This window comes from Rhipicephalus sanguineus, chromosome 5, assembly GCF_013339695.2.
Source record: "Rhipicephalus sanguineus isolate Rsan-2018 chromosome 5, BIME_Rsan_1.4, whole genome shotgun sequence".
Taxonomy (NCBI): domain Eukaryota; kingdom Metazoa; phylum Arthropoda; class Arachnida; order Ixodida; family Ixodidae; genus Rhipicephalus; species Rhipicephalus sanguineus.
Genome location: NC_051180.1, coordinates 187200012 through 187214882, shown reverse-complemented (window position 1 = coordinate 187214882; position 14871 = coordinate 187200012). Strand labels below are relative to the sequence as shown.

The window sequence follows — 14871 nt, the reverse complement described above, 5'->3', positions numbered from 1 at the left end:
TAAAAATAGAAGCGTGGGTGGAACAAAATGATATTTTGGGAGAACTTCAGAATGGATTTCGAATCGACAGGCGGTTAGACGATAATCTGTTTGTTCTTACTCAGTGTATAGAAATATCGAAAATAGAAAACAGGCCATTATACGTAGCTTACCTAGATATCACCGGGGCGTATGACAATGTTAATCAGGAAATTTTGTGGGATATATTGAAAGAAGTGGGCATAGGGGACGACTGTATGCAGCTTTTGAGGGAAATATACCGAGAAAATAGAGTTTCTATAGAATGGGAAGGAATAAGTAGCAAGGACAGCGTTGAAATTAGCAAGGGGCTGAGACAGGGATGTCCTTTGTCCCCGCTGTTATTCATGCTGTACATGGTGAGGATGGAAAAAGCGCTAGAAGGTAGCAACATAGGATTTAATTTGTCACACAAACAGGTCGCCACGATGGTTGAGCAGAAGCTTCCAGGTCTATTTTATGCTGATGATATTGTCTTATTTGCGGACAGTCAAGATGATATACATCGACTGGCAGATATATGCGGAAGGGAATGTGAGGCTCTAGGACTAGGATTTAGTGCAACAAAATGTGGATTGATGGTATTCAATGATCGCGAAGACCATGCGGTCTTAATACAGGGCCAAAAATATACCGAGGGTAAGCGAGTATAAGTACCTCGGAGTATGGGTAAATGAGGGGGATAGATATATGGAGGTACAAGAGAAAGCATCGGTTGCAAAGGGAAAGAGGAATGCTGCAATTATGAAGCACAGAGCTTTATGGGGATACAATAGGTACGAGGTGCTTCGAGGGCTGTGGAAGGGTCTGATGGTTCCGGGGCTTACATTTGGGAACTCAGTGATGTGCATGAAGTCAACGGTGCAATCAGGAATGGATGTAAATCAAAGGACGGTGGGCCGCCTCGCGTTGGGCGCTCACGGGAAGAAAGGGTGATATGGGATGGGCAGGCTTTGAAGTGAGGGAAGCGCAGAGCAAAATGAGATTCGAAGAGAGGCTGAGGAAAATGAAGAAGAGTAGATGGGCAGAGAAGGTTTTCAGGTATTTGTATAGAAAAAGCGTTGACACGCAGTGGAGAAAAGAACTAGCTAGGAGGCTCACCAGTAAATATACGGCTGGCAGTGCGGGCGATATGGCAACAAGGAGCATTAAGCGGAAGGTCAGAGAGGTGGAGAGGACTTATTGGATGACAGCGATGGAAAAGAAGCCGGCTCTGAGTAACTACCGAAAAGGAAAAAACGAAATAAGGAGGGAAAGGTTTTATGATAATTCAAGGGGAAGCGCTTTACTGTTTGAAGCAAGGTCGGGCTGCCTTAGAACGCGTAGTTATAAAGCGATATTCAGTAACGAAGAACAACAATGTACATGCTGCGGGGGAACTAAGGGAACGATGGAACATGTACTGATTGAATGTGGCGATATTCACCCAGGTATACGTGTGGGCACGAGTCTACATGAAGCCTTGGGTTTTAGGGACAACAATGGAAAGCTGAACTCGCCCGCGATAGAAATAAGTAAGAGACGGTTAGAGTATTCGTGGCAGAAAAGTAGAGATAAAGTACAAAAATAAATAAATAATGGGGAAAAATAAGGTCATTCTGCCTTAAGAGGTAGAGAGATGGACCGTGAATTTATATTTTTTGGTATAATAACATAGATTTAATGAAACAAAGAAGTTTTCTTTTTTTTTTCTTTTTTCTTCCAGCCTGGTGGCAGACATGTCACCGCCCCGTTATAAAGGGGACGCTCATAGCATCCATCCATCCATCCATCCATCCATCCATCCATCCATCCATCCATCCATCCATCCATCCATCCATCCATCCATCCATCCATCCATCCATCCATCCAGTGAAGTTTTAAAGCATCACCACTTAGAGATTGCTGATGGAAGGAGAAGCGGTCTACGAGGCCAAGCATGTAGTAGCATGCAGTGTTGCGGAATGGGCGCCTCCATTGCATTCCAATTCCATTCCGGGGAATTAGAACTTGCCGCGATTCCATTCCTTTCAATTCCTCGGAATGAAAAAACTTAGCCCATTCCAGGAATGGCCGCGGGCAGTTCAATTACATTCCTGTAATTCCTCAACGTCGGAAAGGCATCTTGATAGTTTTATCGAGTAGTGAACAGCTGATGTCATATCAGATGCGTTAAGAACTGCAAAGGTGCGCAAAACGCGTCACCAAGGTCGAGGGTTATTAGCTTGGTGACATATCTCCTGCAGTACAACCACCTTACTAATTCCCATAGGGGCGGTTCTCCCGCTACTTGCATAATCAGTATGTTTGAACGAATGGTGTTTTCATATGTTTAAGCTTAAATGTGTTAATGCTATAAAATGACGACATAGCGCATTTTTATGCTGACAAAAGTAGTGTTCAAGAGGACTAAGCAGTTTTGTCACGCGTCTGGAGCGGTCGTGAATATGGAGAAAACTAAGATTTGGTAAATGGGGAACAAAACCCTCTACATCTGCTGGTATTAGTTGGAACAGTGCACCGCTCGCGCACCTTGTGCCTTTGCATCGAATACGGAACACTGGGCCGCACTGCTCTTCAGCACTAGCTCACGCTCGTCAAGCGCGCCTCGTAAGCATGGATGGGGTGAGCATAACGGAGGGAATACAGCGCAAGAGAAGATGGGAACAAGGAAGGGCGACGCACACATATTCGATGTCTAACCAACACGCCCAAGCTTCGATACTAATGTGAGGATAACTTTCTGTGTTCGCCTGTGCACAGGCATGCAATATGTCTTCCTTGTCGCAAAGGTTATTTACGTGTGTCAGGTACTAAACTACTCGTGAGATAAAGATCGGGCTGGGCAGAGTATTCGCCATTTTCGTGTGGGGGTATCAATGGGAGCCAACGCGCGGGGATAATTACGCGCAGTGAAAATACTGCTTTATTGTTAAATTCGAGAACTAATGTTTGAAGTTTGAAAAACAGCGCGTAGACGAAAACGTTCTCTATTTTCGGAAAAAGACGTAATTCCATTCCGTTCAAAATGCGCTTAATTCAATTCCCATTGAATTAAGCCGGCAGTGCGGATGCGCAGCCGAGCTAAACAAAACCGTCGTGATGATGAGGCACATATGGACCAGCGCACGCGTGAAATCGCTGAAGCGTTTGAAATTATAAAAGCAAGAGACATGCGGGCCAGCCTTCAATCGCTCTCACAGAAGCTGAGATTACATATCTACAGCATACGTGAGTACGGTGGGGGATAAGATTTTTTGTTTTTCTTTATGCTTATATATGAGACGTTTCTTCCATTAAACTTTCAGTTGTTCGACAGAGCTTGTGTCGTGCACTTCCTTGTGTGTTCGTGTTCCTTTTTTGCGCTGAACATGTCGATCCCATTCCATTCCTCCAAGCGGAGTCCCCATTCCATTCAGGGGTCGCAAAAATGTGGAATGATTCCGGAGTCATTCCAATGCCGGAGTGGCAACTCCGCAACGCTAGTAGCATGCAACGCTAAGAAAAATTATGAAAATACAGTAGCGTTCGCCGGACTTGTTCTGCAAACGTCGTCTGTGAACAAGGATCCACATCAACTTGACAACTTGTAGCCGTAAAGCACGGTAACAACAACGCATAAAGAGTAAAATGCAAAATTTTAATGCTCAGCATTATTTGGCGAGTTTGCCCAGTAATTTCGGCAGCATGTCGTGCCTAACGCAAACAGCGTGGCATCTTTCCCACATAAATATGTAACACTCCAAGAAAGTAACCTTGGAGAGGCCGAACTTGAATTTGAGAGTGGCACAAATAAATTTGGGCTTTTTTAGCCCGTAGCTGTTTGCGTCAGGAAAACGCAAGCTCTGAAAGATTATTATTGCCAACATAAAAATGCAGCACGCGTAAGCCGCAGCATTCGACTCGCTCGGTATGTACATCCAGCAGCAACCGTCGTGTAGCTTATGAAAGCGAAAGATTTAGATGCCTCATCACGGGAATATTGACCGTCGGCGTAGGCGTCCCGCGTCGGCGACGTCAACACGAGTGAAGCAGAACGTCAGCACGCGATGACGTGACAGATCGCCAAAATTTGTGACGGCATTATGACGTTATAACGTGACGTCACATGATGACGTATTCACAGGACATGGTCGCTTTGCACACTGCAGCCTCCGTGATCGGCCCACCAATCACGGAGGCAGTGCAAAACCGCGTTGGGTGAAGAAAGCTTTCGGAGAGGGGTGGGGAAGCAAGAAAAAGAAGCTGACTTTCGCCCTCCAGTTATCTGAGGGGAACGCATAAGGGACCCTGTGAGTTTTTAACTCCAACATATCTAAACAATGACTTAGGTATCTGCAGCCGATTTCGTGGACGCTGAGCACGGCGCCGACGATCAAGAGGTCGCACGGGAAGTTTCTGACATGGTATTGCACTTGCTAAAAGGTAGCGCCTTTTCCATCCCGCTGGAGATAAGGACGGCGGGAAGCGCGCGCGAACGATCGTCTCAAAAGTTTTTCGATCGTCTCGGAAGTGCTTGTTGCACACACGACTCGTAGCCGATGGCTGCTTGCCGGCTCTTAGCTTCATAACCCACGCTTAACGCAATTTCTTGTTCCACGGTTACCGGTGCAGGCTGACAGCAGACTCCGTTGCCTACGTCCGGCACTGCAGCACCGAGCAGTAGAGCAGCATGTTCGTCGCCTTCGGAGGCAGCCACTCTTATTACAATGAGTTCAACTGCGTTCAAAATTCGAGAAAACCTCTGCGCATGAAGAGACCGCAGCGCAGGTCGAACGTAAAACTCGTTTTCAAAGGACGCGGCAGCGCTCCACAAACAGCTGACGCGGCCGCTGATACCACGTGACAAGCGAAACCGAAACTCCTCTCGGTTTTCTTTCACGTATTGTTATTGAATGCCCCACATTGCTACAATCTTCCCTTAAAATTCCAGTAAAAGCAAACGCTTAATGTTGTGATTACAGTTATCAAATTTAGAGAAGGACAGTTGAGAGAAGGCGAAGTTGGCAACCGAGACCACGGTGACCGAGAGACTGTAACTTGAGTTTTTTTGTTTACTTCCTCAACGAGCGCGTGCGGTAGTCGTGAACGTGGTGAAAGTTGTGTGTCTTTCACTTCTTCGGTTGTTTTCTCGAAATCGTGGAGCACGGAGCAACTTTCAGTGCGACCTCATCAGGAAGGACAGCAGCGGCTACTGCGTCCGTGAGCAGCCTTCGGAGAACGCTGCAAGTTCGCGCCATCGGTGATTGAGCTGGTGAGACGCGCACGATATATCAGTCAGCGTAGCACGTCAACTGGTTACCACGAACACAGTACGTGATCGCGTATTTTGTTACTGGCCTATCATATTCGAAAGCGCCGTTTCATAGTGCGCATTATGGGCATCCTTTTTTGTTTAGTTGATCGTGACATGTTGTCATATCTTGGGTGATCTCCGCGGTGGGAAAGGGGTCCCTTGCGCAGTGCCGTCTTGTAGGTTCTGTCAAAACCAGAGCCGGGAAGATTCACGTCTCTGAGAATATCGTCTATTCCAGGCGCCTTTCTTCATCCGCACTTGGAAGCTGAGCTTGTCATCCCAGCCGAAGGCGTGCGACGCTCTCTGTGCCGGTGAGTCATGCTGAGTTGAGCGGCACTTTCTTGCGGTCCACACTCGTCCGGTTCCTTCGCAGCTGAGATTTCGTGCTTGAAGCATAACCCGACCTAGCGCCGGAGCTCGCTCTTTTCCTTGCGCGCGCGACACTCGGCTGATGATGTTCGACATGCGAGTAAGTGTTGTCCGCAATGCTTTTATTCGTTTTCGTGGAAACTTCACCAGATACCATGGGACGTTAAACCCCAGATATTATATTATTATTATTATTATTATTATTATTATTATTATTATTATTATTATTATTATTATTATTATTATTATTATTATTATTATTATTATTCACCAGATACCGTGAGGTTTGCTGAACATGATCGGAAGGTTGGCTTTACGCTTCTACGCATTTTCGTACGCACCGCGTCTGGACAAGACATAACTGATTGCTAGAGTAAGGACTTCGTTTTGGGGCAGCTGCTTTCCAATTGTTCATGACGCTTCATCTTGTAGCATTATGCGGTGTGCTAACCGGGAATCGTATGTTTCCCATTTGCCTTGGTGGGTGACAGTTGTGCCTGCGGAGAAACCGCAGAGCAGCTTTAGTCAGAGAAGTGTTCTTAAGCTGCATCTAAAAGCAACGTGGCATTGTATTGGCGCTTGTGTTATGGTAGCATTATGAGCTTGCATTATCATATTATGATCACAGAAGCACAACTAGAATGGAGACTAAGAACACAGGACGTCCTGGGTTCTACTTAGTTCTAGTTGTGCTTTTGTAATCGTGATCTTATACCAACATGCCCAAATGGCAGTTGTCCTAAATTATCATAATAAATGTATGTTGCACCTGTACATGTAACATGTTATTGGCAGACATAAAGTGGCTTCAAAACAGGCAAAACTCTGTTGCTAACTGCTGTTGCACTTGGTGAAAGTAGACATGACTACTTACTTTGACAGCTGGGCATAGCCACGGTGCTGAAACCATGACAGAAAATGTACTGATCACCTGGGATTATAGAGAGACCAGACTGTTTCAGCACTGCTGGCTTTGCATCAAAATCTGCTCTGTTGAAAAAAACAAAAAAAAACAAATGTGGAAAGTAACAAGTAGAGAAATTGCCTTAACATTTATTAAGGTTGTAGGAGACTAAGAAAACAAAGGCTTTGAGGGCACTGACAGCTGCTACCCGAAACAAACAAGGGTCATCATGAGATTACCACAGGCATGATAATGTCAAGTAGTCTGTTATTTCTATCAATGGGTTAGCTGTGGAGCACTTTGTCAACAGCATCAACTCATTTGAAGCCAGCTGTACTGCTTTGTTCTGTGCCAGATAAAATTTATGGCTTCTACGCGCTTTCTGTGAGAAAATCAAAAGAACAAAATACTGAGGCCGGGTAAACTGCACCTATGATAACAAAAAGCGAGCTTTTCATGTGTGACTCGGCTGATCTGAATGCTTTCAAGTCACAGTGAAATTAACTGAACAAGTTCAAACTACTTTTCCAGTATCATTTGCTAGACAAAGCCAGAAATAGTGATCCTAGACTGTTCAGGAAACGTTTTTGTTATATCATATTTTTCTAGAAATTAGTAGCTGACACAGGTCCTCCACAGGTGGTTGAAATATTCAACACTTTCTTTTATCAAATTTATGCCATCATGAGGACCTGGTAAAGCTTTTACTGATCACGTGTCTTATACGGAATGAGAGAATCAGCAGTTTTGTTATTACACAAGCACTAAGGAAGTTTTTTGTTGTACTAATGGATTAACTACCGATTATATTGATTGACAATTAAAACTTGTGAAGTATGCACCAGACACTATGGCACATTGTATTGCCCACATTTTCAATTGGGCAATTTCGTTTACTATTTTTACGCAGAGAGCTCGTTTACTATTTTATGCAGAGAGAAGATGGCTGAAATACCACACATTTGAGGGTGTGTCAGAAATGACCTTATCTCTGTTTTAGCTGTATTTTAAAAAGCATTGGAAAAAGTAATAGTCAAAATAGCAGCTCACTTATATGATAAGCACTCCCACTGTGGTTTCTGAAAGGGAATTGAAAGGAAATTAACACAGTCTGCATTATAGTTTTACAAAGGGCAATCATGCTGCATAACACTGAAGAAAGAAATAGAGATTGTGTAGATACATTTATTGATTTCAGCAAAGCATTTGACCACAGTAGATTAACCAGAGTCATAGCTATGATAGCGATGATTTACTTACTGTCTCTTTAAGGTCAATCATACATTTGAGGAACAATTTCTAACAACTACGCAAGTCGCCTACGGAATACTTGATCGCTTGAGAAAAATGGATCTCCGCATCCACTATGAGATCGACACTACCTGGATCATGCATTGAGACTAGGGGTGTACAAATATTCGAGTTTCGAATTCGAATTGAATAATACCTGATCGAATAATTTGATTCGAGTTTTGAATAGCTAGTATTCGAAGTTTCGAATAATTCGACATGATGAATATCTAAAACACGACAATGGCCAATGGTACAACTTGGTTAGGGTGGGGTGGCTAAAACTAACACTAACATTGTTACAGTAGGCCTTTCGTTAAAACTTTCACTGATATCCTAGTTCAAAAGCGAGCGCATGTTTATTCTAAAGGAGATTATGTCATTTCCACATGTAAGAAAAATACATGAGAAAACTGTCAAGCCCGTCATGACTTGGCTTCCGAAACGAAGGCATGGACTTCTTGCGTAGTTCGGTCGCGTATGCTGCAAGTACCGTGAAACGTCCAAACTTTGGCCCGCAATATGATGATGATGGGTTTCACGTGAGAATTTGTTCAAGCTGTGCAGTCGCCACTGCCGTACCGCACCACTCGTTTAGAAACCCCCATTGTTCCGGTGCACATTTAAAATGCTGCTTTGAACGGGCGCCTGAAGATTTTTGGGCCCGGAGCAGTCATGACGATGAGGCGCAGCATTGCCGTTGTTCTGTCATTCAATTCTCAGTAAATTTTTTTGGTATTCGATATTTTTGGCCACTATTCGGCACTATTCGATTTGAATTTGATTCGAGATGAACTTTCACTATTCGCACACCCCTAATTGAGACACTTCCACATCGCTGAAAATGAACGAGTTCTTGGACAGGTAGTTGTGCCACACAACTTGTTTTCATTTTTTGTGTGTGTATCAGTGACAGATGCTTTGTCAAGGTTTCCTTGTGCTCCTCCACCCCCTTCAACACTGGTTAGTCTTGAAGGGTTTGAGGGACAAAGGGAGAGGAAATTGTACGAGGAGGTTTTAAGATGCTAATAGAGCAGCATTGGGTATACCTATGAAGAATGCACAATAAACTGCACTATATGCCACCACAACTGTGTCCTCCTCAGTAGAGCAGTGTTAGTTGACAACAGTGGCAATGCTGATGCAGCCGCCAACAATACTGACCTTCATGTTTCATGCAGTGACAGCCTACTTCATGGACGCTCTTCTACGGGGTCATGAATCATTGCATACGCAGTCAACTAAGTGTTTATACTCAATAATTATCAGACACCTTTGTGGCACTAGCACTGTATCGATTGTGGTATCGACTGAGTAACTGTAGGGATCAATTTTCAGCAAACAGAAGAAGCCCCCCAGCCTTTATTCGCACACGTTTAATACCCAGTACAGGAAAGGGCACACAAGCGGTGAGCATGCGCCCAACATGCTACTTGCAGGCACGCACCACTTTGACTTATCTACCTGATACATCTTGGCTAAAACACGTTGGCGGGCTAGTTGGTTTGCATCCATGAAGAGTGGTAAGCGCGACTAGACAGGGACGAATAGACGATTGTCTATTTGTTGTTTCTGCTGTTTCCGCTCGCTCGGTATATATTTATCGGTTCGAGCGAAAATAAAAATCAGTTGAAAGTAGCGCTGTGTCCTTGTCTGTTTTCTTTCTTCGTCCCTGTCTAGTCGCGCTTACCACTCTTCATGATACATCTTGCTCTCTTGGAATGACAAACTAAATTGCTAACGTTTTGACCAAACACAAATCCATTCAAAAGAATGCACAGCACCAAACACCGATCAAAAGTTTGTGCACGCACTTCAGAAGGTTTTGAGTTGACGGAACTTGCACGAAGTTGTCGTCGTATCTCAACTGCCGTGGTTGCCTTCTTTCGCACTGTGGTCTTCTTGGTTCTCGCTTCGAGGGTGTTGCATTGGGTGCGCTTCTGTCACTTGGTTGGACCTGGGAAGGGTGTCCGTCTTCGTTGAAGTCATCGGGGATGTCGTCAACACTAAGCGAAATGCTGAAAGGCTCAGCCATAGCCCTGAGGTGTTGTCGGTTGCGGTGCAAGACCCTGCCGTCTTCGGTGGCAATCTGATACTACTTGGGTTGATCAGCCGCATTAAAGGGACCGACAACTGCCGAGAACATGAAATGAGATGACTGCACTGATGGAAAGATTGTCCGTCGCATTGACTGAAACCAACCCTGTTTATCTCGTGAGAGGTGGATTTATATTTTTATTTCTTCGTTGAAAGTCGCGAAAAATGGCCTTTGGCGCCTCTGGCGGCAAAATCATAAACGGTCCGATGAAGCCGGTCACGTGACCATTGATTGGTGTATGCGTTCGATGACTTTTCTGTTAGTACTGAAATATTGTTCATTTCTTTATATTAAAAGATATTACTCCATAAAAATGTACATATAGGCCTGCGTTAGTTGTATGCAACAAAAGTGGCGCTGCCTTCGCTTGCGTAATGATTCCACGCCGGGACAAGCCATCCATGTATAGGCGCAGGCAACCTTGGGCGCAGGTGCACACAACGCTGTACAAATACCGAGAAGGTGTATATAAAGCCACATCATCTCATTGTAACAGCTTGCTATTTTCAAAAATGGTTTGAAATCTCAAAATAAAGGTGGTTAAGCATAGCTACAGTAACTCCTGCGAAAGCAGAACGACAGCTTTCACAGGGGCTAGCGGCATCGCTATCAATTCTCAGCATTGCTGGAGCAAGCCGTCATGCGTGTTTGGAGCCTTTCAGATCGAAAAATACTGCTTATAAAATAACTACGTGCTTTTAGGATAAACCACTGCAGCTACAAACGCTACGAAGGGTAAGCTTCCTGTCGCGCCGTAAAAAACTGGGTCAAGAAAAATCAGTTGTCGGTCCCTTTAAGAATCTTTGCTTTCAGTGACCACGAGTCTCCTTGTACTCTGACAACCTGGCCTCTTTGTAGCGGTGCAAGACTATGTCTTGGGGGTCGGTACTGTTCATGTTTCTTTACCGACTGTCATGGAGCTTCGCTCAAGTCTGGAAGAGTTGTCCGAAATCATCTGCCCTGAAGTAACTCTCCAGGTGACTGACCGTCTTCTATCGGACTGGTCCTGTAAGTGAGCAGTCCTCTCCAGGTGACTGACCGTCTTCTATCGGACTGGTCCTGTAAGTGAGCAGTCCAAGCCACAAATAATCTCTAATCTCCGAAGTCTTTTTTAAAATTTGTTTTACTATTTGAACACCTTTTTCTGCGAGACCATTCGAGCGAGGAAACTGCAGGCTGGACGTAATGTGTTAAAGTCGTACTTTTTTGCAAACAACGCAAACTCATGGCTCGCAAACTGCGGACCATTATCTGTACACACCTCAATAGGTATTCCATATCGTGCAATGACTGCGCTGAACTTTGTCACAATTGTGGCTCTTCTTGTGTCACGTAGAAGCTCCACCTCTGGAAAGTTGGATAGTGCATCAAAAATGCCCAGATACGATTTTGCGGCCCACTGAAAAATATCGACACCTACTTGGTACCATGCATGCTCCAGCACTGCACGGTTCATGCATACCAGCACTTTGCTGCCGGTATGCATACTTCTGACAAACTGGGCATCTTCTGATGAGTGCTTCAATGTCCCCATTAAAGGGGTGGTGCCATCAAATTTCAGGGCTATAATGAGCCTGTTGTGGCTTGTCCGTCGGCGGTGGCATATTTAGCAGAGGGCTGACCAGGGTAGGATCTGGGCATATGCCGCTGCTGCAATAACGTCACCAAGAAAAAAATATCTTGCTCTCTCCAATGATGCATTTATCTTCATTGAACGTTGGGCCAGCTTTCTGTGCTGCTTCCATTACCGCTCGTAACCTCTCATCATGCTCTTGTCTTGTGGTACCCCATACGATGACGTCATCGACGTATACTAACACTCCTGGCAGCGTCTCGAATATTTCGCTGATAGACTTTTGAAACACTTCTGGATGGAGGCTATGCTGAAGGGCAGCCTCAAGAAATGGTAACGACTGAAGGGAGTCAGGAACGTACAGATTCTTGACGTTTTATCATGCAGCGGTATCTGGTGAAACCTCGAGTTGGCGTCAAGGTGCGTAATAAAGCGTGCTCGAGCTAATTCCGATTCAATATCTTCTCGACGTGGCATCTTGTAATGCTTGTGCTTCAGACATTCGTGCAGTGGCTCCGGTGGCTTCATAAGTTCCGCGCCTCTGCGTTATCAAGCACGAACACTGTGGTCGTGGCTTCGCGTTCTGATACCATGTATCGATTGTGGTATCGACTGAGTAACAGTAGGGACCAGTTTTCAGTAAATAGAAAAAGCCCCCAGCCATTATTCGCACACGTTTTGTACCCTGTACAGGAAAGGGCACACAAGTGGTGAGCACGTGCCGAAGATGCTGCTTGCAGGCAAGCACCACTTCGGCTTATCTACCTGATACAAGCACATATTTCATAAAGCCAGTATTTTAGGACGTCTGAAATGTCAGATGGTGAAGTGCTTCACTGTCCAATTTTTCACACATTGAGCCACAAATGCTGGTTTCAAACAGTATTGATCAAAGCTGCCACTGGCGATATGCTGATTGTCTCACATCCTCTAACTAGCGTGTGTGCGCAAATCTCCTGGCAGCCATAGCAGTTTTCATGTGTCAGCTTTGCCACAACGCTATGTTACGCAACCAGGCATGCCAAGATTGGAAGAGGGCCAAAGGACATAACACACTTGTTAATAATACACATCTGTACCCTGTCAAAGCATGCGCTCGTAGATTCCTAAAAAGTGTACCGGTAAGCCATATTTGCCTTGTAGTTGACTGTGGAGACTTGAATCGTTGAGGGCAGTGAAAGACACATTTCTTTGAAAATTTTGTTGTTGGATTACCTCACTTTTCGGATGATTTTGCGGCCCCCAGGAAGTCTGAAAAATCAGGATGTTGACTGTATAACTTACCTGTTACAAAATGCTCTTCTATGGTCTTCTTAGGAGGCATTATATTTTGTTGGTGTACTTTTGTAATGTTCTAGGCATATGGACTTGAAAACTTCACATGCCACTTCCTTTTGACAGAATGTCTGACCCATGAGAGGGCTCCCAAGATGGAGCTCCTGAGCCTGCTCCGCTCCCAGTGGGAGGCATTGGAGTCCTTCAGAGACCGACTAGAAGGCGTTGTTCAGCGCTGTGAAGGCATGCTGCTACTGCTTAACCAGGTGGGCATTCAATAATGTCTTGTCTTGGCTAGCATATTTTCTGTGGTTTGTAACAATGTTCCACAATGTCGCAGCACTGTGCGTTTGATGTGCCCACTTGTAGGATTCTTTGTGGGGCTACGATTGACAGTGGCTGAACAAGAGAGGACTCGCGCAGCAAGCATTGTTTCGACCAAAGAATGCGTCTTCGTTCGCAAGACTACTCGTGGATACGTCACGACCATGAGTGTGTAAACAGCTCACTTTTGTGTGATTCATCGGGTGTTGCATTTTTGTGAGCAGTTATCAGTGCAGCAGCATGTCTCTGCACGCGTCGTGCACATGTTGGTCATTATCACAGCAGATGCATCATTAGCTTGCTACGAGTGGAATGGGCAGCCGTGGTTTCTTATTTTATTTATTGATCGCAGTACCCTCAGTGCCATACGGCATTACAGAGGGGCGCTACACAGTACATAATTGGTAATAATGACATTTTATATTTACAGGTATCAGTTGCAGTAAAAAGCAGGACGCACGAAACAAATGCACAGGTACACACAGGACGAGCGCGAACAAATGTCGCAGTTGTTACTTATTTCTGTTTGCGCAGCGCGCTCCTTTCGCAAACGCGGCCGCTGCGGCAAGCCAAGTGACCTTCGTACGCTCTGTGACTTCAGCGCGGACATCGAGGGGAAAGCACAAGACATACAACCCTCCGCCCGCCCCCCTTCTTTCCTTGAGATAAGCGCACGAAGGCGACCGCACCCTGTAGGGTGCAGAGCATCAGCGTTTGCAGGAGCGGGACGACGACCTTCAAAGCGCGCCGAGCGCCCAACACCCAGCGCGACAATCGTGCCATCTCGCTGGTAATGAAGAAATGCTTATAAGCGCCTGCCGTCTCTTGAGTCCGGCCAGCAGTAAAGGGTGTGTATATAACGCTCGCCGTTAGCTACCTAAAGGATCCGTGTTTCGTGGCGTAGTGGTTACCGCCACGCACTAAGGAGCGAGAGGTCCCTGGTTCGATTCCGCGCTTCGGAAGCATTTTTCTGAATTATTTTTCTTTGGGACTTTTATATATAAGTACATACTTATACGCATACGGTGAATGACGGCGGCGGCGGCGACGGGGACGGACAAAAACCAGCTGAGACTGTCCATATAACTGCTATCGCAATAAAAATGTATTCTATATCATAGCAAGAGTAACAAGAATTGGACACCGAACTCAATATTCTTCATGACAACACAGTCATGTATGCTAGAAATAGTAACATGAACTTTTGTATTGGAAGGAAACAAAGCATCATAACAAGGAGTAGAAGGCAGTGTTGGAGTTCATTGTGGCAACATCATTGGTTAGGAAATTTCATTCTGAATATGTGCGTGGAAAAAATGTGTTCTTGAAAGACTCAGTTCTGCACTTGTATGCTCTAACCTTGTTTGTATGGTCATTTCGTGATGAGATGTAGTGCAGGCGAAATATGTACTTACCTTTATCAATACTTGTTCTGGAATGAAATATGTTATGAAATTCTTAATCTTAACTTTTTCCTTCGTATTTCCAGCATTTCTCACCCTAAACTCTCCTTTGCAAAGGGTATGTTAAATTGCCATCTGTAGTTATTGAGGACAAGCCTTATCGCTAAATTCTGTACCCTCTCTAGTACCTTGTAGGAGCTCGAAGATGAATTGTGCTCATGGAACAAAGAGACACAGTAGACGCCATCAGGCAAATGAACAAATACGTGTACATTTATTAACTGCTTCTGCAACACGGCGAGCTTGCCAGCTGTATCTAATACATAACTAGTAACACGCTCA

The 14871-nt window shown here is 45.0% G+C and overlaps 1 protein-coding gene across 5 annotated transcripts in view; it reads left to right on the top strand.

The window, feature by feature from the left end:
- Positions 1–5004: 5004 nt before the first annotated feature.
- LOC119394520 (uncharacterized) overlaps positions 5005–14871 on the top strand; it is an 85089-nt gene continuing 75222 nt past the window's right edge. The window contains exons 1-3 of one of the 5 annotated variants that reach the window (XM_037661843.2): positions 5005–5251; positions 5532–5604; positions 12929–13068. In XM_037661843.2, coding sequence (XP_037517771.1) covers positions 12958–13068 — 111 coding nt within the window. In that variant the 5' untranslated portion in view covers positions 5005–5251; positions 5532–5604; positions 12929–12957. Of the gene's footprint in view, positions 5310–5531; positions 5605–12928; positions 13069–14871 lie in introns of all 5 variants that reach the window. The other 4 variants (XM_037661844.2, XM_037661845.2, XM_037661846.2 and 1 more) reach the window with 4 other exon arrangements.